This window comes from Podarcis cretensis, assembly GCF_951804945.1.
Source record: "Podarcis cretensis genome assembly, chromosome: Z".
In the NCBI taxonomy this organism is placed as follows: Eukaryota; Metazoa; Chordata; class Lepidosauria; order Squamata; family Lacertidae; genus Podarcis; species Podarcis cretensis.
Window position 1 is genome coordinate 11,146,791 of NC_137184.1, and position 25,463 is coordinate 11,172,253.

General features: G+C 43.2%; 1 protein-coding gene across 3 annotated transcripts in view; it reads right to left on the reverse strand.

The window, feature by feature from the left end:
* LMX1B (LIM homeobox transcription factor 1 beta) overlaps nucleotides 1–25,463 on the reverse strand; it is a 169,464-nt gene that overhangs the window by 138,340 nt on the left and 5,661 nt on the right. Inside the window, exon 1 of one of the 3 annotated variants that reach the window (XM_079962185.1) lies at nucleotides 24,073–24,260. The exons of the other annotated variants lie outside the window; for them this stretch is intronic. Coding sequence (XP_079818311.1) covers nucleotides 24,073–24,245 — 173 coding nt within the window. The 5' untranslated portion in view covers nucleotides 24,246–24,260. Of the gene's footprint in view, nucleotides 1–24,072; nucleotides 24,261–25,463 lie in introns of those variants that run through there. 3 annotated transcript variants of the gene reach the window in all.

A 25,463-nucleotide genomic window follows, 5' to 3' on the forward strand; every position in this document is an offset into this window, starting at 1 on the left:
TCATTGCTCTGCAATGGTTCTCCAATGTCATTATTGCCAACAGAGGGGCACTCTTGCACTATAGGACAACAGAAGTGGGACCAAAAAAGCACCCTGGAACATATACAGAATGCAAAGTTAGGGGATTTGAGCTGGGAGTTGCACCTACCCCAAAAGCAGGGTGGCATCTAACAACCGTGATACCAAATCATCAGGAAAGCACAAGCAGAAAGGACATCTGAAGGGGCTTCAGAAGCACCCTAAAATGTCAGAGCTTCATTGATAAGGGTTTTTTTAATTAAAACAACAACAACTAACACCTATGTAATACCATTACTGCAGGGAAGTGTGAAATACACATAGTGGTATTCTAAGACCGATCAGAGTGCACATCTTTCCTTTAGCAAAGACAGCACGCAGGGCTTGTTTATCTAAGAGTTGGAACACATACAAGAAAATAGCTAAACTTCGTGCTGTGGTAAAGCAAGACTTGACTGGAAACAGGTTTTTACGGTAATTTTGCGGTTGTGACAGCTTTTTTTAGAGAAGGAGAGAGAGCATACTTCTGTCAGAGAGAGACCATTTTCAATTTAATTGAAGACACTATCAAGAGTAAATATACTTTCTTTTTTAAAAAAAATAAAATAAAAACAGCATGGGGGAAAGATTCAAAGCTAAGTCATCAGATGCAATTTGTGTTCATAAGCTAGAATGATATGCCTCTCCCCCCCCCCCCCGCCCTTCATTGCTACCCCCCTCCACAAAAAAAGTCTTCTGCTGGATCTGTTTGGAGGCTGCCTCATTTCAACCTATCCTCAAATAGGGAACACAAGAGAGCTGAAGATAGCTTGAAAAATATATTGGGAAAGAGAAAACACATGGTCTAAAGTGTGGTACAAAAGTCATATTTCATGCATGACTTTGGGGAAGGTTAATAAGGATTAGAACCATACTTCTGTGGAGAAACTACAATCAGTCAAGGCCCCATAATTAATTTTTTTCGCTTTAGATCTTGGATAGCGGTTTTTTCAGTTTGTGGGGTGGAGAAGAGACGGGAAAGGGGGAGCATGGAAGATTTATGAAAATTATGAATGGAAGAAGAGGGGGGTTTGCTTTTTCACTCTCCTCACAGACAACTAGAATTCGTGGGTCACCCTAAGGAAAACTGATTGGTAGTTATTGCTGTTATTACCTGCCCTTCACCAGTAGGGTGGGTTGCAATAATTTGAAGTTTTGCATTTAAAAATAGTAAAAACATGTTTTTCAGAGAAATTGGCCAGTTGTCTACCCTGTATGGGGCTGTACTCCCCCTGATGGAGAAGGTTCACCTGAAGGAGTGTCTCCACCCCCATCGTTCAGCCCGGACACTGAGGTCCAGCTCCGAGGGCCTTCTGGCAGTTCCCTCATTGCGAGAAGCGAAGTTACAGGTAACTAGGCAGAGGGACTTCTCGGTGGTGGCGCCTGCCCTGTGGAATGCCCTCCCACCAGATGTCAAAGAAATAAATAACTATCTGACGTTTAGAAGACATCTGAGGGCAGCCCTGTTTAGGGAAGATTTAATGACTGATGTTTTAATGTATTTTTTATCTTTTGTTGGATTAAAAATACATTAAACCCAGCCAGATGGGCGGGGTATAAATAAATTATTATTATTATTATTATTATTATTATTATTATTATTATTTATAGTGCTTCTGGATCCAGTCCTGCTCCTGCAGAGGCTAGAAGTGCCTTTCATCAACTGCAGCTGGTTTGACAGCTATGGCCCACACAGGTTGCCAATTTGCTACTGGGCCAAGTTCAAGGTGCTACTATTAGTATATAAAGTCCTTAACAAGTTGGGACCAGTTGACTGGAGAGATTGTCTTACCCCACATGTGCCCACTTGGCCACTCTGATCAGCAGAATTGGCACTACTACATGTGCCACCTAATACCCATTCAACATCTGTAAGCACTCAGTCACCTGCACCTTGGAACTCCCTGCCTATTGAAGTCTAGCAGGCACCTTCTATTTGCTCTTTTCAGTGCTTGCAAAAAACATTCTTGTTTAGACAAGCCTACCTAGATGCTTAGAATTTCAGGTAATTCCAATCTGTTTTCATATTATAACTTGTGTATGTTTTAAAATAGGGTTGTAAATTTTTTTTCTCAATTTTACTCTTTTATCTTTTGTAAACTCCTTTGAAGTTTTTTTTAACAATTGAGCGTTATATAAATTTAATGAAAGAAATAAAATATTACATTCACAAAAGTAGAGGGGGTGCTGAAAACACACATCTCAGTTGTCAAAGACCATGATAAAGAGATGTGTCTTCAGCATTCACTGAAAGCTGCACAGTGAAGAAGCCAGACACACCTCTTTGGTGAGGGAATTCCACAACTTAGGGGCTGCTGCAGAGGAGGCCCTCTCTAGGCCACTGCCTCTCAGACTTCTGAAGGAAGTGGATCAGCCAAGAGGGGGCCCCTGCTGATCTTGATAACTGGGAGCCTGTAGAGAAAGAAGTGGTCTTTCGGGTGTTTGGAGCCTAATTTGTTCAGGGCTTTGAACACTAATTTGAGCACCCTGAATTTCACCCAGAAACGAACTGGCGCTGAACTGAGTTGGATTCGCGACAAATTGACAGAGATTTCTTCACATATATACAGCATGAATAAAGGTATTGAATAAATAAATTGCAGGAGGGTGGCTCCTAACTTGGAGGCGATTAGACCAATCTTTGGGGATAAAACTAGCAATCACTGCTAACCTCCCTCATTAGAAAGGCAGTGTTCTTCTGAATACCAATAGGATGGATTTAACTGCTACTCAGCACAATACTGGCTCTCTGGTGGTGCTTTGGCAGTCATATCTTTCTTGGGGGCTTCCCATAAGCATCTCTCTTTCCACTGTGGAAAAAAAGGTTTCCTTGATAAAATGGTTGTCCCTGGTTTAAACAGTTAATGTTTCTTCCTCTTGCACTATAATTCCTGTCTGATAAACATGATAAAATAAGCTGAAGCTGCTGTCGCCACTAGACTTCTTCAAGGGGCTGCTGTCCGCTCACAAAATGCTCCATAATTGACCATAAGCATCTGCCCTGGAAATGAGGTGACACATGGGGTACATATGTGATGCATATCCTAAACCAACCCATCAGGGAACACAGAAACAGCACCATATGAAAAAGCAGTTAAAACTGGCTTTCGTAGGATTTTGCTGTCTGGTCACACAAACCAATTTAAAACAAACATTCCAAGAGGGTTATTACTGCAGAGCAACTAAAGACATGCTGTATTGTTATTTTTTGTGACAGGCAACAAGCGAACATAAAAATGGATGAAGAATTTTGCACTGACCTCTCCTCTGTGTTGCACAGCATGACAGCTCATTCAGTTGGGATGCAATCCAGGGGTGGGGGATCAACCTGGACCAACATTTTGTTATCATGACTGCTCAGTTTAGTTATCCACTGGGGCAAAGGAGCGTCAATGTGGTGTAGTGGTTAAGAGTATCGGACTGGGACCAGGGAGACCAGGGTTCAAATCCACACTCAGTCATGGAGCTCACTCAGGGTGACCTTGGGCCAATCACTGCCTTTCAGTCTAACCTACATCACAGGGTTGTTGTAGGGATTAAATGGGGGGGGGGGGAGAGAACCATGTGCACCACCTTGAGCTCCTTTGAGAAAGGGTAGAATGTAAGTGCAGTAACTAAAAATAAACAAAAAAGAATTGGAGATAGGTGTGCCCCACCTCTCCACCAACCAGAGAGTATCCAAGCAGTTTAAGGGCCCTTCGCAGTCCCTCCTCCTCAGATAATGTTGGGAGGATGAAATGAATAAATGAATGAATGGATAAACGGAAGATCTCACAGACAACATCCATGCAGAGCCCCCATGTCACACATGAGAGAAATCAGCATGGCAGAGTATACCCCTTCACCATTCAGAGGGTCTCCATCAAAGTGTGCTGCAGGCCTTACAAATCTGCAACCATTCTCCATGTCACTCCCTTCCCAGATTGGTCAATAAATATGATTAAGGTAACACATCCCTAAAACACACATGTAAGTCAAGCATCAGGAAGCATATGGTAGGCAGATGTGAGACTTTTTTTTTTAAGATGACCAAGCAGAATCAGCTGATCACCAGAGAAATAGTATTTTGTGTGTGTGTGTGCGCGCGTGTGGCTGGCAGGTTGTGTGTGGAGACGAAATGGCATTGGCTAGGCTAAGCATGCTCAAATCTAAACAGATGGAATTTTGAGGCTGTTGGGACTGCAGGACTTGGCTTTGAGAATTTATTTTTATTTTTTTGCTTTGGGAATGGGGAAGCTTTTTCCAAGCATCGAAACAACCCACAATCACCACCGTCACTGGAAGACTGTAAGCTCTTTTATTTTGCAATGTACATCAATGCCTTCAACCATTTTTAAAGTCTCAAGAGAGATGAGGCTGGATTGCTCTGTAATAAGAGTCCATGCTTTCGGGAGCAGCTGGTACATTCAAGCAAATGGAGCACCTGTCCCACTGACCTCAAACAGCTCCTGCCGTCTTACAGCCAGCCCAGGAAGTCTCCCTGATTATCACCTGCCTCCTCCTCCTTGGTCTCAGGATTGCCCTTCGAGAACTCAGCAGACAGTAAGAGTATGAGGACTGGCTCTGGGCCTGCCTACTGTTGGGCTCCCTGCCTTCCACCCCATCAGTTCCAATTGGCAGCAGCCACCACTTCACACCTTGTGTATAAAAATGACAAGACAGCCACACCATCTATTAAAATTTCAACCCAGCCATAAATCACACTCTACCCCGATTCAGCCACCTGCCTAAAAGTGTGGCAGTCAGTTAATCCATTCATCTGCTGCCTTCATAAAATAGTATTTTACATCTGTATAACGTTTGAGGGGATGCAGGTGGCACTGTGGGTTAAACCACAGAGCCTAGGGCTTGCCGATCAGAAGGTCAGCAGTTCAAATCCCCACGAGGGGGTGAGTCCCTGCTCCTGCTAACCTAGCAGTTCAAAAGCACATCAAAGTGCAAGTAGATAAATAGGTACCACTCTGGCGGGAATGTAAACAGCGTTTCCGTGCACTGCTCTGGTTCACCAGAAGCGGCTTAGTCATGCTGGCCACATGACCCGGAAGCAGTACGCCGGCTCCCTCGGCCAATAAAGCGAGATGAGTGCCACAACCCCAGAGTCAATCACGACTGGACCTAATGGTCAGGGGTCCCTTTACCTTTACCTAACATTTCCAAGTGCTCAGCTGGCTTCATGCAGATTATCTCATTGCAATCCTGCCAACAACAACCCTGCGAGGCAGGTGGGAGGCAATGGAATATCCTGAAAAGGAGCACTGCACACGGCATCATGCTGTTGTAAGAAACCCCCCTTTACTCTATTCTACACCCACCAAGCCTACACCACATCGAAATCTCTCATTCCAAATTGTTCCCGAGATAACTGCATCTAGCTGGGACTCCAAAATCAACAGGGCCATCCGAAGGGTCCTTCTCGTGTCCCTCTTCACAGGCTCTTCCTGATTAGAACCATCTGCATTGTCTTTTGCTTGGTCATCTCCATCTACTGTCCCTGTGAACTCTGAGTGCTTCGCTGGCTGGCTGTTTGATGTCTCTGTGGGTCACAGACCCCTGAACACAAATCATTTCAACTTTGGGTGGGGGGTGCAGGGAAGAGTCTGGGAGGCTCTGAAATCTGATCTCTAAAGTATTCCTCTAGCTCATTTCTCCCTCTTCAAGGGCAGGGAATTCTCCTTCAGTGAGGCAGGGGGAGGGAACCCAGCAGGTTAGCTTCCACTAGAATTCCATAGCAGCACTTCTTTTTTACTCTGCTCTTGCCCCAAAAGAGGCTTGCATCTATATTCTGCACAAAGTAGACCCGCTGAAATTAACAAATTTAAGGTAGCCATGTCCATTAATCTCAATGAGTCTCAGGAGCTCTGGAGCGAAGACATTTTAAAAAACGAAACGAAAAACCTACCATGAATGCAGGTATCTCTGTAACTCTGAAGAGGTTGAGTTAGTGACCCATGTGTTCCTATATTACTATTCCCCCCCCCAATATTTGTGTAGAACCTTTATGTAGCTTTCCTTATCAAATCTGTCAAGATGATAAGATGCATTTTATGTCCTTTACTCCTCCCAAATCAAAATATATCCATCACTCTTAAGTGGGGCAAAGTCCTGCCCTGCAGCAAGCAAAACTTGCCAGAACCCAGACATGTTATTTTCCTCTTTTAAAAAGTTTATTCCCATTTTATTTCACACAATGCTATTTTTATTGATTGATTGATTGATTGATTGATTGATTGATTACCCTGTTCTGCACATTTAGATAATGTGTTTCAGGGGCCTGTGGTGGTGTTTCCTTAACACTGGTCATTGATCATTAACAGTGAAGATATGTGAATCTCAGTGGGTCTACTCTTAGTAGAATAATGGATACTATACAGAATAGGTATAGGGGCCCATTCAGTCATCATAAGAATGTCAGAAGAGCCCTGCTGGATCAAACTTCTGCCATACCCTCCAACATTTCTCTGATGAAAATAGGGACGTCCCATTCCATAATGATAGTTTTACTATTACTGCGTTGCCCCAGCCACTCTGGACAGCTTCCAACGTATATGAAAACATAATTAAACATTAAACTTTTCTTTTTTTTAACTTCCCCTTCAGACGGCTCAGGAGTCGGATAGCTCCATACCCTCCAACATTTCTCCAATGAAAATAGGGACGTCCTAAGGAAAAGCAGGACATTCCGGGATCAGATCAGTAACCGGGATGGCTTCTCTAAATCAGGGACAGTCTGTGGAAAATAGGGACACTGGAAGGTCTGCCAGTGGCCCATCTAGTCCAGCATTCTGCTCCCACAGTGGCTGGCCATTTGCACCAAAGGGAAATCCGTAAGCAGGATGTGAGCAGAACAGCACTCTTCCAGCTTGTGATTTCCGGCAGCTGGGAATTCAGAGGCAAAAACAGGGACTGCCAGGAAGGGAAGGGAAGGAGGGGGATTAGTTTCCAGCCCCCACTGTACAGTGGTACCTTGGGCTACATATGCTTCAGGTTACATACACTTCAGGTTACGAACTCCGCTAACCCAGAAATAGTGCTTCAGGTTAAGAACTTTGCTTCAGGATGAGAACAGAAATCGTGCTCCGGCGGAGCAGCGGGAGCAGGAGGCCGTATTAGCTAAAGTGGTGCTTCAGGTTAAGAACAGTTTCAGGTTAAGAACAGATCTCCAGAACGAATTAAGTACGTAACCTGAGGTACCACTGTACATGTATTAGTTTTGCTGAGGAGAAAACAATGAAAGGGGGTGAAGGAAGAATTTGCAAGCCCAGTTAAAGTAATAAGACCAGCAGGCCCTATGTTACTATTTGGTCTAACAGACTTCCAAACAGTTGACAGGGTAAAGGAGGCACTGAAGGGGTGGGGTGTGGGGGAGAAGGTGCGGACCAGTAAAAATGGGTTACCTTAGGGATAACCACAAAAGGAAAAAAAACATTCTGAAGAAAAAGTCAAGGCTGTGAAACTTTTACACAAGACACCATGGTGCACTGCTGACTCCCAGGACCCAGGAAGAGATAGGGTACTGTTGACTGATTTATTATTATTATTATCAAAATAGTGGGTAACCTCCTCCTAGCACTTAAGATCTTGAGAAGCAGCATCAGTGCCTGTTCATGTGGAATGGATATCAAGAAAAAGGGAAGGGCATTTTAATAAGAAACTACACAATTTGCAAATCTCAAACCAATCTGGAAAAACGAAAGCCAGCCAATCCTTTGAAAGCTGTGCTTCCCTGAATTTCATGGTGCAGTTCTCTGACCAAACAATGTGAGCAAAAATGTACATTTTTTTACATTCAGGGGAAAGTGTGCAGGCAAACACATTTATTAGTGAAGATACTATGTGGATTTGCTTTGTATTAGGGGCATTTGTTTGCAAAAATGTACATGTTACTCAAAACAACAGAGAAAACGTGTTTTGGAGAAATCTATACTAAATGTCTGATGGGTTTTCATGATTTTTTAACAACTGCAAATTGTCGCCGACAATGTGGCCAATTGAATCTAAGATTTGAAAAATGAGAAATTAAGAGAAATAAAAATTGACAGATTTGTCCATTCCTATGCAGGAGCATCTTCGGATGAGGAAAAAGGTTGGTGCATTTTTATGGCTTTTCTTTTTTTATTATTAAAGATTTTCTTGTTTTACAGAAGTATGTGTAATGTCTCTCGTATTTTTTCCATGTAACATTTTTACAAATCCGTTTCATTTGTTGAGACATTAGAAGTGAACAGCACAAGCAACGCTGACACCAAACCCTACATACATTAAGCATAATAGGTTGGTGCATTTTTTAAGCTTTTCAGGTTAGACACTCACATACACAAAGAGCAGAGATATGTTTATAGGCAGTGTGGTGAGAATTTTGTTTCAGGGATTCAGGGAGCATCCATAACCCAATGAAAATGCACCCATTTTGCATGCTGAAAGTCCCAGGTTCAATCTCCAGGTAAGCTTTGTCCAGAACCACGAAGACTGTAATCTTACTTTAGTTTTAGATGATTTCTTCAGGTAAAGTATTTCTTTGCTCAGTGGTAGAGCATCTGCTTTACATGCAGAAGGTCCGAGGTTCATACCCCAGCCTCTCCAGGTAGGGCTGAGAGACACCCCTGCCTGAAACCTTGGAGAACTGCTGCCAGTCAGTGCAGACAATTCTGAGCCAGAAGTCCCAATGGTCTATCACAGTATAACAAGAGACCATAGCTAAGTGGTGGAGCATCTGCTTTGAAGGAAGAAGGTCTCAGGTTCAATGCAGGTAGGCATCCTTACGTAGGGCTGGGACTGCCCCCTGCCTAAAACCCTGGAAAGCCACTGCCAGTCAGAGTAGAAAACCCTCAGCTAGATGGACCAATGGTCTGACTCAGCATAAAGCAGCTCCCTACATTTCAGTTTCTTGGCCACAGCCTGTTAGATACTACAGGGAGCTGGATGTTGGATCTGATGGACCTTCAGAAGAACTGAAAAACTCCAAATACAGCTCTTGTTCAGCATCTGTATGAGCAGATGCACACCAGCATTTCCATCAAAATCTCAACTTCCTATAGGCAGATGCTCCAGATTTCATTGACCCATCATCAGTGTTTCGAGGCTGACAATGATGAACAACAGTTCCCTGGTTATCAGAAAACTTTTCACTAGCCATTCAGAAAGTTTGGCAGTGGCGATCTTGATCATTTGCAAACTGTGCAAGCACACCCACCCCGGAGGGGGTGCGGAATAGAGGGGGTAGGAAGGAGGAAAATCTGTAGGCGCAATTAAATGTAACTTTTCCTCATGAAAGGGATTTTGCCGGTTTATCTTCTAATAAGATTATGTCACGGACACAAGTGCCTCAGACCCCTTTGATTGACAAGCTCCTGTACTTTTATCAGGCAGTGTGACACTAAAACCTTGGGATCTTTTGTCCGGTAGAGTGAGCTAACGGAAATTTGCCAATCCTAATCCCCTTATTCATGTTAAGGCACAGAATAGGAAGTCTGTTTTGAAGGATTGGGGTGACAGGATCACCTCCACCCCTTCGTCGTTGGGCGGACAGGAGACATTTTGGGCTTTGTGCTGTTACCCTGGGATGGCCTCTCATGGGTGGAGGGTGACTTCAGTCCCCCCCCCCCACACACTCCTAATGTCCTTGTTGAACAGGTTGCATCCAACTAAATTCTACTCAATGTAGACTCACTCAAATTAATGACCCTAAGATAGCCATATCCATCCATTTCACAGGTCCACCCTGAGCTGGACTAGCACTGGTTACAACCTCCCTTTTTTAAGAACTTTGATGATGATTTTATTACAGTCATACATTGGGTTAAAGTAGCCTCAGGTTGAGCGTTTTTGGGTTGCGCTCCGTGGCAACCCAGAAGTAACGGAAGGGGTTGCTTCCAGGTTTCGCCGCTCATGCTTGTGCAGATGTTCAAAATGACATCACGCGCATGCGCAGACGCGGGTTGTGTTCTGATCTGGATGCGAATGGGGCTCCAGGACGGATCCCGTTCGCATCCAGAGGTACCACAGTATTTATACTCCGCCCATCTGTCTGAGTTTCCCCAGCCACTCTGGGCGGCTTACAGCATACAGTGGTACTTGGGTTAAGTACTTAATTTGTTCTGGAGGTCCGTTCTTAACCTGAAACTGTTCTTAACCTGAAGCACCACTTTAGCTAATGGGGCCTCCTGCTGCCGCCGCGCCGCCGGAGCACAATTTCTGTTCTCATCCTGAAGCAAAGTGCTTAACCTGAAGCACTATTTCTGGGTTAGTGGAGTCTGTAACCTGAAGTGTATGTAACCTGAGGTACTACTGTATATAAAAAATTGTAAATATAAGAAGAGCCTGTTGGATCAGTCCAGTGACCCATCTAGTCCAGCATCCTGTTGTCCCAGTGGCCATCCAGATGACCCCTGATCTAAGGAAACAATGCCTTATGAGGAACGGCTAAGGGAGCTGGGCATGTTTAGCCTGGAGAAGAGGAGGTTAAGGGGTGATATGATAGCCATGTTCAAATATATAAAAGGATGTCACATAGAGGAGGGAGAAAGGTTGTTTTCTGCTGCTCCAGAGAAGCGGACACGGAGCAATGGCTCCAAACTACAAGAAAAAAGATTCCACCTAAACATTAGGAAGAACTTCCTGACAGTAAGAGCTGTTCGGCAGTGGAATTTGCTGCCAAGGAGTGTGGTGGAGTCTCCTTCTTTGAAGGTCTTTAAGCAGAGGCTTGACAGCCATATGTCAGGAGTGCTCTGATGGTGTTTCCTGCTTGGCAGGGGGTTGGACTCGATGGCCCTTGTGGTCTCTTCCAACTCTATGATTCTATGATTCTATGACTACAGGAAACCCACAAGCAGGATCTGAACACAAGAGGATTCTCTCCTGTGGTCTCCAGCTACTGGTATTCAGAAGCATTGCTACCTTCAGGTGTGGAGGTGGAGCAAAGCTATCATGGTTAGTAGTCATCCATGGATTTGTCTAATCCTCATTTAAAACCATACAAGTTGGAGAGGCCAGGGGGTTCTTTCTAAAATGTATTCTGCTGCACATTAGAATTTACCTCCTTCAAACTTAAGCCTCCCGTCCTCCCCCTGCCCCCAAAAAGCACCCCTCTATAAAGTAATACCATGATACTCAATGTACTTATCTGGAAGTCCCATTGATTTCAATAGGGCTTCCTTCTGCGTAGACAGTATTCTAGTAGGCATTTTGGGAAAGGTGCCTAAAAGACAACAGAGTTGGCACCAGGGGGAATGGATAGGAAAATGTGTGTATCGGAAAAACCTTTGACTTTTGTGTGGCTGGACTGTAGCTTGCTGTATGAAGCAAAGAGTCGATTACCCTGATAAGTTTTCCATGTAGCCCCGCCCTCCCTGTGGAGATGGCAGCACCGAATCAGTGGCGCATGCCCTCCTGGCTTGCACTCTTTACAAAAACCTGAGGAATGACATTATCACCCCTCTTTTATTGTCTATTCCGGGCTGCCCAACCACTGCCACAGTGTCTTTTCTCCTGGCAGATCAAGAGGAGCAGATGACAGCAAAGGTCGCAAGGTTTCTAGCTGGGGCAATGAGAATAAGATCCACTATTTGACTGCTGATTCAGGACTCTAAACTGTGTTTTATATAACCGACTTTTTATTTTGTTCTGTGTATATTGCAATGTTCTTTTGTTGCTATGGCCGACGGCTGATGCAAATAAAGTTTCAGTCATTCATTCATGTAGCCCCGCCCACTTTCTCTTCTGGCCCCTCCCATCACTGCCATGTAGTCCCTGGAAGGACGCCCCTAAGGAAATAAAGCCTCTGGGATGGGGCAGGGAGATTTCCTACCCCCTGATCTAAGGAAACGAAAAGCTAGAATGAACTATGGAAGTTCCAGAATTGAATTTATAACTTCTACTCAAAACAGGAATCAGGAAAACAGGGCAGAGCAAATCTGGGAAGCAATAAAGAAATGTAAAACAGGGAAAATCCCCAAAGTAACTCACAGAGACTTATACATAAAGGTATGTTTGATGTTCTGCATCTAAACTAATTCTACCAGAGAAGGCTGAATTGCAAGGTTGCTATGGATGAGATGCCCCATAACTAATCTTTGCTTGAATAAGTATTAAGGCTTGCATGCATACACATACACACACACACACACACACACACACACACACACTTTGGAGTTTAATACATTTAATGTGTTTTGAGGTTTAATGTTTTTTGGTTAAGAATGGAGCTGCTTTCAAATTGGGTGACTGGAAGGAGAGAACCTAAAGGCAAAGTAAATTAAAAGTATTATTTTGACTAAGGAAACTTAATCAAGACCCATTAGGAAGTGCTGTCAGTTCCAGATTGAAATATATTAAGGAAGTCAACGCCAAGCACAAAGTCCTTATAAACCGCTGCATCCCATGCAGTTCAAGTCAAACAGCTGAGCCTTCATTGCAGCTGTCAATTACACCTTACTAGGGAAATTGCACAAACTTGGTCAGACTTTTATCTGTTGGTGGGGGGTGATGGAGGTTGGGGGGTAGGAGAGAGAGAAAGGTGGGTTCTTCTGGAGACTTCAGGTCAAGGCTAGGCTTTTAAAAGGTCTAATGTTAACAAATAAACATTTAAAGCAAAGAGGGAGAGAATTCTATAGGCCTCCAAGGAGCAGATGTGTGTTATTTTTGGCCTCAAATGACACCCATCATACACAGGCAAGAAACATGGTCACCAGCAGACTGATTCCGCAGCAAGCAAGATCCACTTAACATCGTGCAAAAAGCTTCCTGGAAACACACACGATTCTCTCCTCACCATCTACCAACTCTCTTTCCTCCATTACTGCAACAGCAACAGATGAAAGTGTGATTCCAGTCCTTTCTCCCTATTTGAAATAAAGGAAGTTCCATAAGCTGAATAGAGTGGCAGGTACGTCCAGGCTGGAGAGGCGAAGTCCCCAGAAACTGAGCAGCTGTGATGAAAACCACACAGTTAGAGAATCTGGGGGAGGGGGGCGGTATTCAGCACATGGTTAAACTACGGCACTCGCTGCCACAGGAGGTAATGATGGTTACCAACCTAGTTTCCTTTAAAAGGAGATTAGATAAACTCATAGAGGACAAGGCTATCACTGTTTGCATGTGAGAATGCATGAGAGGAAGTTGTGTGTGTTATTTACAAATAAGAAAAGAATTGCACAAAGCAACCCAGACACAGTGGGTTGTATCCAATGCTATTTCAGCTCAAGAGTAGACCCATACGAAACAATGGGCATAACATAGTAGAACTTGCTTGGGTGCAACATTACTCACCCAACAGCCCAGGCAAAAAAAAAAAAATTAAAAATGTATAAACATTATTTCCCCAATAAATATGGCAAATTTTCACACGGCAACAGCTAAATTGGATGATCCCGGTGCTAAACGCCAACAAGGCGCCTTGTTCTCATTCTCTAGGATTTGAAGCCCGATCCCTTTTGCACCTTAAACAGGAATAGGTTTTTAGAAGGCGTCTTCCTTGTAGAGGAATTCTGCTGCTACCTTGATTTCTGTCTGTCTTGTGAGACCCAGGCATTGCTGAGCATAAAAGGCAACGCCTCAGTTTAATGCAAACTCTCTTTTAAGATTCTCCAAGTTGGGAGTTACAAAACGACATACCGTTACCAAACAGAAGAGAGAGACGGGGGTGGGGGGGGGAGAGAGAAAGAGAGCTGCAATGTTTATGTAACCCAGAACATTTCAATCGCTCCAAGAGAAACAGAAAAGGGCTTGATGGAGCAGAGAGGAAGGAACGGCCTAATGTTAAACTAATGTTAAGGAATTGGGTGCTTTAGGCTCCGAAAAGTAAGTCCTGTTGAATTCTGTAGGGTTTACTCATGCGTAAGTGGGATTAGGATGGCAGTTTTACCTAATGTTAAGCTAATGTTCAGGAATTGGGTGCTTTAGGCTCCGAGAAGTAAGTCCTGTTGAATTCAGTAGGGTTTACTCATGCGTAAGTGGGATTAGGGTGGCATTCTTGGTCACCGACAGGGATCCAGACCACGCTGGATTACAGAGCTGATGAAGCATGTTCTTAAGAACACCAGCAAAGCAGTGGCATTGGGGGCGGGGGAAATGAGAACTTTTCTTTTTGGAAAGAATTTGAAATTTGATATTAAAACGAAAAAGCATCCAAGTAGTTACCATGAGAAAAATCTGGACTTTGTTACGACTTTCTTACACTCCACTCTTCTCCCATTTTCCTGTTCTCTTTTTATTCTTTATCCCCCTCCTAAATGAGGGGTGTGTGCATGCCCGATTAACATAATTCAAAATAATGCAAGGAAATCGGGTCCTGTCAGGTGTTGCAACAAATCTGTGTTATGCTTTACTTTAAAACTTTATTTTACAGTTTAGTATTGTCTTTATTTTGAATTACTTGGGGGGGCACCATAATATTTTCAGTGCTTGGGACCTCTGATGCAGGCACTCCAACCAACCATCCCACTATAATAATAATAATAATAATAATAATAATAATAATAATAATAATTTATTATTATTTGTACCCCGCCAATCTGGCTGGGCCTCCCCAGCCACCCTGGGCAGCTTCCAACAAAGATTAAAAATACATTATTAATACTTTAGCAGGGACTGCCCCTGTTCTCCAGGATTCTAGAAAAACACAAAAGAAACAAACCTAATTTGCTATTTGGGGAGTTCCTATTTCAGATTACACACACACACACACACACACACACACACACACACACTTTGGCCCCACTCAGCTGAATAAGCAAGAGGGCACACAAACCAGGTTAGCTTTACAAAATATTGGAGTCAGCAAAGGACTATACGGTGCCATCTAAAGAGCTCCTTCCTTTAAGACCATTTAACTGCAGTGTCTAAAATGGCCTCAATGATATACCCATTACATCAGAGCTGGAGAACCTCAGGCCCAAGGCTTAAGTCTTTCTATTTTAGAAACAGCTTTCTATTTTATTTTTTGTTATTATCTTCATTAGGAAGATTCTCTGAATGTTTAAGCAAAATCTGCTTCTTTGCAAGTAGGGAAGCGGGAGGGAGAAATTCCATTTTGTTTGCATTTAAACGCAAAATTGCACAAGCAGTGCTTTTTAAAAACAACACATGAACTGAAACACAGCCATCCTTCAAAACCTGTCTTCTCCAAATTTTGCAAGGTGTTTTTCTCTGTGTAAATGAATGCATCTACCGAGGTAAAAAGTGTGCAAAAAACTGCATAATGTTCATGAAAATATCATGCAAGAAAGTGCATCATTTTAGGGGATATTGCTTTGCCACAAAAAAATTGTTAGGTGAATTACACGTGAACATGTATATAACAGGAGAATTTTGCACAAAGATGCAGATTAATTTTCACAAAGGAGGAATTGCAGACTGTTGAGAAAATGTGGAGAACTAAATTCAAGACATGGTAGGGAATGAGAAAAGGAGAAAAACTGAAAATGATACATTTGCCCTAATTGCGGGTTGCCCCCCACTGGTTCTTGACCCACCCTCAAAATAGGCTGCTCCATTTTGGGGGCAACAGACCCTTCAGACATTTGAAGGTGGCAAACATATCCCCTCTTAAGCTTCTCTTCTGCATGTTTGCTCCCACTTCTCTTGCTCAGCAGGTTCCCATGAACAAAAAAAGCCTCTCTCAGACCATGAGCCCAACCCATAAACCATGTTTTGGCAGAGCAAAGAAACACTAGGATCTGAAATATCCGTGACTGGGAGTATAAGGTTTAAAATGGCGGCACTTAGAATTGGCAAGGATAGTAAGTAGTAAATAGTGAAAATTCCAAAGAAGCTGGCTTAATTGGTTTATAGGCCCCTAGTCAAAATATTAGTGAGATGGGAAGAGTGACTAAATGTCTAAAAGCCTGTTCATTTCTCCTCGTGTCTCCAAGGTCAGAGACAGCAGTACTTCTGAATACCGGCTGCTGGAAGCCACACTAATAGAATCATAGAATTGTAGAGTTGGAAGAACCCACAAGGATCATCTAGTCCTACCCACTGCAATGCAGGGATATTTTGCCCAACATGGGGCTTGAACCCATGATTCTGAGATTAAGAGCCTCATGCTCTACTGCCTGAGCAGATAGGGAGAGCGCTCTTGAGCTCGGCTCCTGCTTGCTGGTTTCCCACAGGCATCTGGTTGGCCACTGTGAGAACAGGATGCTGGACCAGGTGGGCCACTGGCCTCACCCAGCAGCCAGGCTCTTCCTATGTTCTTATGCTTCAGTTACAAAAAAAGAAAGGCTTCAGGTTATATCCAACTACTTTATATTTAGACCCACTGAAAGTAATGAACCTAAGTTAGCCATGTCCATTCATTCCAATGGGTCTATTCTGAGGAGGATTTGCACTGGCTGTAACCGTTAATGCGGTTTATAGACCGAATATTCTCACAGTCTGTTTATTTGCTCAATAGAGGCAATTCAATAACGGTTCTTTTGATAATTATATATTTACTTCAACGTAAGCAGTTTTTTAAAAAGAAAAATGCATAATTGAGCAAAGGTACTTCCGAGTAAATATAAATGAGATCAGATGAGCTTTTTGCTGCTGCTGCTGATGATGATGGTGGTGATGATTTTTATATAAGAAAAAAACCTCAGCTGTTAAAGCCTCTAAACAATGAATAGTTGTTTGGATCTTAGAAGAATTTTGGATCTTGGAAGATATATTTTTTTTTAATGTAAGTCTTAACCGATATGTGAAAAATGACAAGTTGATCCATTATTTGTACATTAAATGTACACTTGTACATTTGCAATCCAAACCATGCCTACTCAGAAGTAAGTCATACTGAATTCAATGGGGCTTACTCTCAAATAAGTGGGGTTAGGATTGTGGCCTTTATGAGACCTATGTCACAAAGCAGTAAGCAAGGTTTAGAGTTTTGCATATCTGGCAGCTGGGACACAGTTTTTCAAGCATCAATACTCAAGGAAGTTCATTTTGCCAATAGATACAGGATAGCCGCTAGCTAGACCCTGGAGGTAGGTGTTAGAAAAGTCACTCCTGCTTGGCCTTCAAGTGAATCTAATTCCACATGGGGATGAGGGGGGAGGATTCAACTCAGTTTGCAAACCTAATTTGCACTTTCTGAAATGATACAAAACCCAAAATGCAGCCAGCCTTCAAGCTTTGCACTGCTCTGAATTTTGCAACACAGTTCTCCAGCTAAGTATTGTGTACAAGAGGCAAGGTGTGTGGTGTTTTTTTAAAAAACCACTTTGCAAAAAAAAAAAAAAAATGTGTGCATTAGGTAAAATTGCGTAGAGACATGTGTGCACCAGGAGAAATTCATAACAAAATGCTGATGAATTTTCATGAGGACTTTTTAAAAAATTCACACACTGATGTGGAAATGTGGAGAACTGAATTTAAGATTGAAAAAAATGAAAAACAGAGAAGCCTAATGTCTAATGTCCTCTAATGTCATGTCAGCGTTGCTTGCAGTTTCTTATCCAAGGGATGAAATACTGCAGCCCTGATCCAGTATACGGTGCATGCAATGACCATCACTTTGAGCAGACAGACTTTGGCAAGCACAATCCACCCCATACCCAAGAACAGAGCACCCTACCTTCACTTGCAGCCTCCTGCACCATGCACACAAGCCCTTGATCTGGGATTGATACTATCTGAGAATCTCACAGATGTGGGAGTGAAATTCGGGTGATAAATTGTGTTTTTCATACACCTTTGATCTCGCCACCTGCATTCCATTCGCCAGCATTCCAAACAGCTCCCAATAACTGGCTTCATTATTTTGAAAAGGAGCCCATTCAAGGAGGTTTCGTTTTGTACCACCACCCGCTTTTTTTAAGAAAAGGAAGAAAATGTAATAATCTCTTGCCTCTCTTAAAATTATCTAGGTGCGGGGGAGGTTATTCTGGCGGAAAAGTTTGAGAATTCAAGGATTAGCAGGCCAGCACATTTCCCTGGATAGACATGCTGGCTAAATTCCAGCGTATTTACAGTGAGATCCTAAATGTGTTTACCATCCCCACATTTAATTCAGTGGTGATTCCTTCCTTCCTAGCAGGCGTGCACTGGGTTGGCAGCCTAGACATTCAAATAAATATATACTATAAGGTTGCTTTATCACCCAGCCAACAAGAAAAAGGGTTATATTCTTTTTTATTATTAAAAACAGAGAAAAGCTACTGAACAATTGTTTATAAAACATATAAATTTCCTCTACGTTTGAGCCGTGAGCTTTTTCCATGTGGGATTCAAGGTAATTACAGATCCTGCCTGATCTTAAGCAGATGAACGTAGAATTTCAGCTTGTCAATTTCAACGGAAAATGCTCTAAGTTAAGGTGTGATGCAGATGCATACTTTGGCCTAATTAAGGAACACTGTTAAAAGGTAGATTACATGAAAGCTGGAACTCTACCTCCAGCTCTTATACAGTGATTATAAAACTAGGTCATGAATCCTACTGGTTTCTGCAGAACCTATTTCTGTGTAAGGAGTGCAGAACATCAGCATCATACACCAGTTCTAAACACACCATACACAGAAGCAAGTGCCTTTGGTTTTGATGGAAATTTGTCTTTGCTGCTTAAGAGTGGCCATCTTAATCAACTACAGCTTTAGTTGATTGATCGACCATTTAAGCCCACAGCCATAGCTGTGATGTGATGACAAGCTTATCTCTTCATCTACCTTCCCCAACCTGGTGCCCTCCAGATGTTCTGGACTACAGCTCACACCAGCCCCAAACTGTACCATTACTTGACACCATCTTAACTGCAAAAGGCACTTTTGTAAAAATTGTGCTCATGTAACAACTAGCTGAAGCGTGCCACGATCCACTCACTGATTCCTACTGATTACTCCAGACAATAGATTGCAAGAGAATATACACACACACACACACACCCCTACCTTAGTACAAGACAGCTAGGCCCATGCATGAACATTCAAGATGGTGAAAATGAGAGGTACAACTCCCTCAGCTTAATAGGGTCCAGGGGATAGGCAAACATTCTCATTGTCCCATAGGCTTCAATTTCTTCTTCATTACAGCAGATAGAAAGCTCACCACTTGTTCTAAATGGAGCCCAGCCTCTATGGAACTTCCATTTTTACAAACCAGATCAATGTGATTGTATGTGGACTGGAAAACACGACAGCATTTTAAAGTCTAACACCTTCTTGTTTTTCCTAATGACGTAAAAGTCAGGAAATAAACCCTAGTACTGGGGTGCTGGTAGGTTTTCCTTTAAAAAGTATGTTTAATAGCAGTTTTCGGGGGTTTTTTCCCTTTTCATTTAAAGAACTTTTCAGAGGAAAGGGGAACAAATTGATTTACTGTGTCTTTTCACCCCCCCACCCCCTCTCCTTCTTCCTCCTCCTGCTTGTATTTTCTGCTGTCGGTCTGCAGAAGCAGGCTCAGCGGGCTACCTTGTCATGTCAAACGAGGTGCTGTGATCTAACAAAAGGCCATCATGTTGATATCTTTTTATTCCTGCCCGGCCTTGCATAGCATTGCACCAAACTCTTCCCCCCCCCCCCGCCTCTGCTGCCTCCCTGCCACTGCAACCTTATCCAATTGGGAAAGCTTTGACAATATCTGAAGAGACCTCAGATTGTTGTTGTTGTTGCTCCTTGAATGGAGTTTGTGTACTTTGTATATAGGTTACATTATTTTACATGCATACAAATTCTTTTCCAGTTTGCAGGGGTGCATCCACTGTTACATTTACTAAAACAAATTTTAAAATGTAGTCATTGCTAACCATACCAAACTGAACATTTAACAGCCCTGGTGAGTTACACACACACACACACACACACGTATCACTCACTCCTTCAAATGTTCGTAAATTTGGTCTGCGATCCTAAACATATGCATATATTTTAATATTTTTTTCTCCATTGCTACACACACACACACACACACACACAAAATCACAATCATTTGTTTTCTGGATACCACTTTCCATAGTAAGCTACGCTCATGGTTACAACATCAATAAGTTTTACACAACCCGCTAACAGTTAAAAGATAATGACAAAATGTAAACAGTCATATCAAGAATAAACTAATGAAAACATCTTATATTAACGTTACAATTAAACAATCCACTGATAATGTAAAGTAACCTCTGATAATAAAAATGCAAGTAAGTAATTAAGAAAGTACACAACTGCAAAAATATTGCATCGCTGAAAATCTCCGTATACTCTCACACACCAGCACATACTAGCCACCCCATACAGGTAATTATCAAAACTCATTTGTGTCTTTCAAATGTTCAGAAATTTAGGTAGCAATCATAAACAGATGTCCTGTTGGACGCATTCGGACTTAACTACCGAATAATCACACAGGACTGCATCGCTCATCTGTGATCATTTTCATTCTTGTGAGACTATAAATAATTATAGTAAATGTCTAAAAATGGTAAATACTAATACACACACACACTCCTATCAGGGTAGGGCTGTTATTCAAATTCCAGTGGACTCATCACCAATGTTTAGATGAAACAAATTTTAAAAGTTGGTCTCCTTTCTGACCATTGTATGCATATGTATAATATGAATTTTGCTATTTGATAATTTATATGTTATTCCTTCTGTTCCTCTTATAGCCTATAGCTAATGTGGAAATACACTGGATGTAAATAAATTTACACCATCGTCACTTCAGTATGGGATGCCTTTTTGCAAAGAAGCTTGTGCCAATTCGCAAACCAATCCAACCACATTGTTGTAAAGAGAAGCCAGCAATCCTATTCAAAGCCACTTGCAGTAACACACCGGACCAAAAACCTACAAAACAATTGTACATTTAACTCAAGTCTCAGCAGTTAAAATTCACACACACACACCAACAAATTAATCACTTTAAAAGCCCCATTATTTAGTAGATTGACATGTACAGCTACCATTTGAGATATTTTCCCCAAGGAAATCTAAGCTTTGGTTCCAGTTTTGACTTCTCTGTTTTTTTCCTAGCAACTTCATGATCTAATATTCTATGCTTATTTTTTTTTTTTTTTAGAATGTTAATTAATCATATTCCACCATTTCCCCATGCAAAAATAAAAAAAATCCTTTCGGAGAACAAAATAAGAATAATACTGTATACATCTTGAAGCTTTCATTATTCCTAAAGTGTGACTGTTATTCAAATGGGAGTAAAAATATGAAAAAGGATTGTGGAAATCTACAAATAATTATTCTGCCATGGACCTGAAACCAACAGGGTTTGGTCGGGGGATGGGAAATATATTACTGACATACCAAGTGTCTTCTCTGTTTACAATTGAGGCATTCTGTCAGATATCTTAAGACTCTCAGAACAGGGTCCCATTCAAATCAGTAGGGCTAAAGGAAATGTCACTTAAGAGCTGAACTTCAATGCTGTGTAAACTTTCTTTAGCTTACAGGTCCAGGACAGAAGCACCCATCTGAAATAACACATTTGGGGTGTCACTCTGAAATAAAAGGACATTAATCTCCAACCATACAACTCTGGCAATATTTATACATCGCATGTCTCGTTAACAGATTACTACACAGTTTCCATGGTGAGGGATTTTGGGGCTGTCGCTATGAAATGCACATAGTTTTCCTCCCCCCACCCAACCAAGCTTCACTTCAGGATCTTTGGGGGAACCTTCTGAACGTTAGACAAAAGGTGATGTACAACAAGAGATGTTGCCTTTTGTCAGCTCCTAGACTACTTGTGGAGTCCTATTATGTCGCGACGATTGAAGGGAGCATGTTCTACCCCACTCTGGGCACAAAGAGGGTCCTAAATTTTAGTGACAAGCGTGAAGTGGAAGAGAGGGAAAGAGAAAGAAAATGGGGGGGGGGGAGAGAAAATCAGCTCCAAGGCAAAAAAAAAGACCCCAACAACCTACACCCTGACATACAGATTGTGCATGGAATGAATGGTGTGAGATGTCCAAGAAAGACAATTGCTCATATTTTGAGTTTTAAGGTATCATCCTAGTACAGGGCACTTGACAGAACAACAAGATCTCTGCCCCAAGGAGATTACAAACTGAAGCAAAAAAACAACAACTAAGAGGGCCATGATTTAAAAAGAGCTATCCATTGACTACACATAGTCACAGTGACTTTCTAGGTATAACTATTTGCTTTGCTTCTGGAAGAGTCACAGCACCCAGTTCTTGCTGAGTATTTGTAGTTGAATTTAGAGCCTTAACTTGCAGAGAATTGCTAAATGAAAGGAGTCTCTCTCTCTCTCCCTCCCCCCCCCAACTCACACACTTCAAGTCACAAGAAATGTAATCTCAGAAGCATCAACCTCTCCACCCAATTCATCTATAATTACTTTAAAATAAGGAAGTCATCTTCACTCTAAGTAAGGAGCCTTAAAAGTGTCACCTTTGCACAGGTAGATGATAGACGGACAGAGAAGCAGGCAGGCAGGCAGGCAGACAAAGACAGGTCTGCTGTGCACTAGTAGCAATAAAGTTCTTAGGCCATCATGAAAAGGATCACAACATACATTCTGAAAAATATACAACTGTTTTGGCCATGTAACTGGGTGGAACATAAAGGGGATATTTGTACCTTGTTGGTTTGACACACACATACACTTAATTGCCTGTACAGGTACTCAGAAGCTGAAACTGCACTCCTGAAATGATGTATCAAGTATTTTAATGGGTTTCACTACTACCCTTTATCTGTCTGCTCAGAGGGTCTGTGTTTCAAGACCAAACCCAACTAATTTCATTTCTTGGTCTCTCTCTTATTTACTCACCTGTAAAACCAGTAGACTACAATATGGGATACTTTGCCTTCACCCTGGGATTGGGGAGTGAGGCCTCAAACACCAAGACTGAAGCTATCCTAGTCTTTAAAGCCATATTTTTCAGACAGTTCAGAAGATTTTTGCCCTTACTGCCATGAGGACTAGGACCTTATCCCTCAAGTCCAAAATGCAATAGTTTGACACGCTTCCATCACCACCTTCCTTGAATTTTCAAAAAGCAAGTTCTAGTTTCACAGCCAGGCAGGTTGCCTCTTGATTCCATGGTTTCAACCCCCAGCAGTTTCAGGAAAGGTGTTACGATTCTCTCCTGTGTTATACAATTGTGTGTGTGTGTGCTTTATGTAAAGATGGATGAAATTACTTCTAGTTTCATGAAGTGCAGACCTAGGCTAATGTAAGTCCATTTGGCTGAGTTAAATGTGATATTCCTTTTCTGAGCACCTTCTTTGCTCACTTTTCTTTAAGGTGCATACAGATAAACGCTTACACTTCACAGTTACAATTCCCAGTACCCTCAAACTACAATTCTCAATATTCAGGGGCATCCATTAAATGTATCACTATGCATATAATAAGGCTACCTTAAGAGCAAGAGTCCATTTCAATAGGGGGAGCAAACAGATTGTGGCTTCACCCCTAAAGGTGGCCCTTCGCGGAGGTGCTGCCACTCTTCCCCACCGACTTCCCAATATTCGGCTCCAAATCTTAGCCTCCCCGTCCCCTCATTCCCCTAAGGCATAAAGGAGTCGCGGCCTTCACGCCAGCTCTCCAAGCGAGGCCTAGAAGCGGGAGAACCGTGCGCTCCTCTCTACGGACGCCGTTTATTTTGAACGAGGCGCTCAAGACTCGCAGCCTGGACCTGGCAGGCAGGGACGAGGGTGGGAGTGAGTCAGAGGCTCCACATACAACTTAGTGGGGCCCAGAAGAGAAGCGCCAGCCGCTGCGCCCTGGGTCCGCGGATATTTGCTTTTCCGGCCCAACCATTTTTGGCGGGTGCGTAAAGGAAAAATAGACGGCATTTCTTTCCGAGCCTGTCTCAAGGCCGTACGGGCTTGGGTTACTTGAAGTCCCTGCTTCTTGATATTATCCGTTTTCCTTCGTCACTGTGCTGCTAAGCCTTTTCGCAGTCCAAATTCCCGGGCGAGCGTGTCTACGCGCTCACGGGCAGTGCCAGAGAGCCCCTCGGAAGGCAACCGGCCCTTTGGCCCTAGCTGGAGAGAGACGCGATCCGACAGCCAATGGGCTCTCCGGCAGACGCTAAGCGTCCAGCGTACTTGCCTGTGCTGGAAAAACAAAACAACGGGAAGGCCGTTTCCTCGAAGTGCTTCTCCTGGTTGCTTCGGAGAGACACCCGCCCGAGAGGGTGACCTGCGGAGTTGGCCGTCGGGGGAGAATGGTGACTTCTCTCCGGGGCTAATAACCACAGTCACCCCGCCTGTTGAGAGTAGCATTCATGGCTTGGCCTCTCTTTTCTCTGAAGCCAGTGTTTATTTTACTTTACTTTTCCAAAAAAATGGAAAATAATGAGAAAACAACTGGTTGTGCCTTCGACTACCTGGTTTAATTTTGGCACGTGCGCTTTCGTGAACAGACCAAATGCATTCAAAAGGCTGCAGTTCTAACACGACTTACCTGTCTGGGAATAAGCCCCATTGAGGCTCCCTTCCGAGTAGACGTGGAGAGGGCTGCACCGTTTGGACCTGTCAATGAAACTCACGCCCTCTCCAATAATCCTGGGAACTGTAGTTTTAAAGGGTGCTGGAAACTATAGCTCTGTGAAGGGTGAACTATGGCTCCCATGATTCTTGGGGATGGGGGAGCGTGCTTTAAGTGCATGGTGTCTACCCAGCCCAGGACGCCCCCCTCCCGGGAACAGGGCTATCTGCCACACACACACACACACACACACACACACATCCGGGGGAAACAAAAGGTGAGGGGATAGAAAACGTTGAATGAGAATGAAAGCGAAAGGCCAGTGAAAAGAAGAAAACGGTGCGCGCGCATCCAATTGTTAGCCCTACTCAGAATAGAGCAATTGAAATTGATGGGCATGATTAGCTGAGCCCCATTCATTCCAAGGAGTCTTCTCTGAGTAGGACTTAGTTGGAGGCAACTCTGGAGGAGAAAAAGAAGGGGGAAGGAGAGAGCGAAGCGGAGCCTCTGTGTTGGGGGATTTCTGGGCGCTGGAGACCCGCCGTTGCTGCCGCTCTCTAAAAGCAGCGAGGCAGCCGCTGTTAGCCGGGCCTCCCACCAGCTGGGAGGAAGGCGCTATGAAGCCGGGGCCGGCCCTTGTAGCGGCTTGTCTTGCCCGGAGGTGCTCCAAGGCAGCAGGGCTGGTTCCCCCAGCGGAACCACCCGCTTCTCTTTCACTTTCTACCCGTCTTAAGCAAAACTCGCGCCGGTTTCAACCGCGCTGTTTACAAAGCCCAAAGTTTGCTCCGAGTCCATTTTGATTCTTATTTTATTTTAACCGAAGTCTGCAGGACTCGCCTCTGCTTTAGCCGAAGGGTTGCAAAGCCTATCTCTCTGAAAATTCAATGAATGAAGTCTGAACTGGATTTAATCCGAATTGTTCCGACTCGCAGTCCACGATCGCCTTCGGGCTCCGGCCCGGCAGAACTCAACTGGGCGAATCAAATGATGCTGGCGCTTCAAAGCGTTCTAAT